At 41.5% G+C, this 3242-nt stretch overlaps 1 protein-coding gene across 1 annotated transcript in view; it reads left to right on the top strand.

Moving 5' to 3' along the window:
* Positions 1-3242, top strand: part of LOC115287082 (protein ELYS-like) — a 61030-nt gene that overhangs the window by 47942 nt on the left and 9846 nt on the right. The window contains 3 exon segments of the mRNA XM_029933352.1: positions 541-743; positions 2701-3235; positions 3238-3242. The exon segment at positions 3238-3242 is cut by the window's right edge and continues 1727 nt beyond it. Of these exon segments, the coding sequence (XP_029789212.1) occupies positions 541-743; positions 2701-3235; positions 3238-3242 (743 nt within the window).

Genomic DNA, 3242 nt, shown 5'->3' with positions numbered 1-3242 from the left:
TTCTGTCCAAGTTGAAAAGAACCCCGGGCTGGGACACCTGGGTGGCTCAGTTGGTTGAGCATCTGACTGACTCAGGTCATGATCTCACGGCTCATGAGTTGGAGCCCCACATCTGGCTCTGGCTTGACAGCTTGGAGCCTGGAGGCTGCTTGGGATTCTGTTTCTCTCTCTCTCTCTGCCCATACCCTGCTCACACACACTCTCTCTCTCAAAAACAAGTAAACATTAGTTTAAGAAAAAAGCCAGTGTTGTAATTTTTAAATGTAAAATTTATCCTCTGTGTGCTTTGGGGAAAAGAAGCATGAATCCTTTAAGCCGAACGGATACTGAAGAGCTAGGATTAACATGGAAGCCCTCCTGACTTTGCCCCTTTCAGATGGTATAAGCCGTTTGGCAACCAATGTGTCTGGTTTTCAAGGAAATAGTCTCACGTGCAAGATGGCCTTTTCCTTTCAGTTACTTCTCGAATAGCGTGGTATGGATCTTTTTGGTTTTCTTTCCGTTTACAACCTGGAGGGTTAACTCTCGTTTTTCTTTCAGCTGCGGCCGATGTCTGTGGTGACGCTGGGGACCTGGAGCTTGTCCCCGAAAGTCCTGGTACCTCTGATCCTAAGTCTGACCGAGAAATCGCACTGACCTTCAAAGACCAGGAAGTAGCAGCTGATGTACTGAAAGCAGGTGTCGACTTAGCAGAAGAAAAGCCTCCTGTTTCTGACAGTCCTCCAGATGCACAAGAAATTCATGTAAATAAATTAATGTTTTACTTACTTGTTCGTTTTGATTTAGTTAGTTTCTATACCATAGTTTAAACCTACTGTATACATTTATCTGACTGCTACCTAAAAGCCTGTTTTTAGTAATGTGCATGGAAAAAAAGTGAAAATATTTTCTGGACTATAAAAGAACAAACCCTTTTAGTGAGAAATTATTTTGCATGAAAACCAAAAGGCTATGTTAAGTCTCAATTTTAACAAAGTAAATTGTTTTTTTTCTTGTTTAATGTTTATTTTTGAGAGCGACAGCATGAGCAGGGGAGGGCAGAGAAAGAGGAGGATGCAGAATCTGAACCAGACTCCAGGCTCTGGACTCGAACTTACAAGCCGTTGAGATCATGACCTGAGACAAAGTTGGACCCTCAACTGACTGAGCCACCCAGGCGCCCTTAACAATTTAAGTTTTGCATAGTATTTGCTTCAAATTACAGCTCTTTTAGCCATGAAACAACAGATCCTGGCTACTCTAGAGACAAGTATGACATTGAAACTCTTCAGAGCATATATTTGAAAAGAATTAAATACAGTTGAATAGGACTTTTGGGGAGCCCAGGCCGCTCCGTCATTTGAGCGTCTGACTTCAGCTCAGGTTGTGATCTCACAGTTCTGGAGTTCAGGCCCCGCATCAGGGTCTGTGCTGACAGCTCAGAGCCTGGAGCCTGCTTCAGATTCTGGGTCTCCCTCTCTCTCTCTGCCCCACTCATGCTCTCTTTCTCTCAAAAATAAATATTAAAAAAAAAATAGGACCTTCCCCCCATGCATACTTGTAGGAAAATTATCATCAGTTGGTTGGGGGTTTAACCTCTATACCCTTGGGAAAGGAATTTTAAAAAATATATATGTATATATATATATGTACATACATATATATATATTTTTGGTATTTAATACAATTTATGCTTTCTAAAAATTCCATCAAATTTCTTGTACTATCAATAGGCAACTTTTATATGATAAATGATTTTGAGATAAAGCAAAAGCACCTCTCATTTACAGAAATATGACTGTGTCGTATTTGGGAAGTTTCTGAACTCGTAATTGTGTCATGCTTACCCGTATTCATTTTTATGAGTATTCTCACTGTAAAATAGGTGGACAGAGTCCCCATTCCTTCAGCTGGGAAGCAAATAAAAACTGTGGGCGTGGTACGAGTGAGAAACCTCATCTCTGTATTTCTGGTCTCTACTCTCACTGAATATTTGGGGAGTGGGAAAATGTTATTGTCTAGGTGGGTGGTAATGTTCTACCTTCTTGGTCAGGAGATCTCTCTGTTACTTTCTATCTCCTCCTTTTTCTCCCCTTCCCTTGCCAAAAGGTAAATGCAAGGACCATCCCTTCTCCCACCGAACCCTTGCAAGAGAGGTACTGAACTTGAAAGCCTTAGGAGTTTCATGGTTTATGCAGCCCCAGGAAAGGGAAGAGGATTGAGTCTAGCCCAAGGGAGCTTATGTAGGTGACCTCTTTTTCAACCTTACGGGGTCATGCTGGTCAGAAAAAGCGTGGTTAGTTAGGTCAATTTGGGGATTACCATCAAAACACGATTTGGGGGTTGTTTCTTTTTCTCCAGTTAATGTTTTTTCCCCTCGGGTGAGAACAGAATAAGTCCTTTAAATTCTTCTCAAACTGTTGTTAGCATCGTGATAATTTTCAAGGTTTTATAAAGACTGCCTTTGTGGAATTTCTATTTTAATTCCATTCAGAATCTCAATCTTTTTCTGTCTAGTTATTTTGGCTGAGTAATACTGTCTGCTTGCTTAAATGGATATTTTATAAAGTAAACTCAATAAGCATAGGCCATATCAAATGTCATTGATGTTTAATAGTTGATACACCCAGGGAGGTGAGATGATTTTTTTTAAAGACTTTGTGCTTTAGGTTAAAATAAATGCGTTAAAATCCTTTAACCCGTCTCTTTAATTCATTTCAGGTGATTGAACATGAAAGGCTTGGAGTTCAAGATTCAGGACGCAAGGCTAGCAATCTTTCATTTAATGAGTTGTATCCCTCAGGGACCCTTAAGCTCCAGGATAATTTTGATACCATTGAGCAGCAGTTCGGTGACCTACCAGATAATAAAGACTCTGCGGAGTGTGACATTGCCAAAGTAGATGGGAAACGTTTTGGGGCCCAGAGCAACTTTACCTTGATACTGGAAGGCGAAGAAGGAGAGATTGAGGCAGGCGATTCTATAGCATCTAATGTGTTCGCCAAAGCAGCAAACACGGCAGCAGAGGAGAAACACGGCTGCGGCGGGGAGATTGGTCATCACAGACATGCCGCAGATTCCCCATCTGTCACCGCGAGAGACCGGGAATCCCAGCAGGTGGAGGCGTTACCTCGTGTGCCTGAACCCATTCAAGTAGCAATTGCAGAAAACTTGTTCGATGTGATTAGAGACACAAGAAGTAAAGAAATTACTTCCGGGACAATGGACCCACCATCCATTCACAAAAACATACCTTTAATAAA

The sequence above is a fragment of the Suricata suricatta genome, chromosome 3 (assembly GCF_006229205.1).
Source record: "Suricata suricatta isolate VVHF042 chromosome 3, meerkat_22Aug2017_6uvM2_HiC, whole genome shotgun sequence".
Lineage (NCBI taxonomy): Eukaryota > Metazoa > Chordata > Mammalia > Carnivora > Herpestidae > Suricata > Suricata suricatta.
Note: the sequence above shows the minus strand (reverse complement) of the source record. Positions and strands in the feature narration are given on the sequence as shown.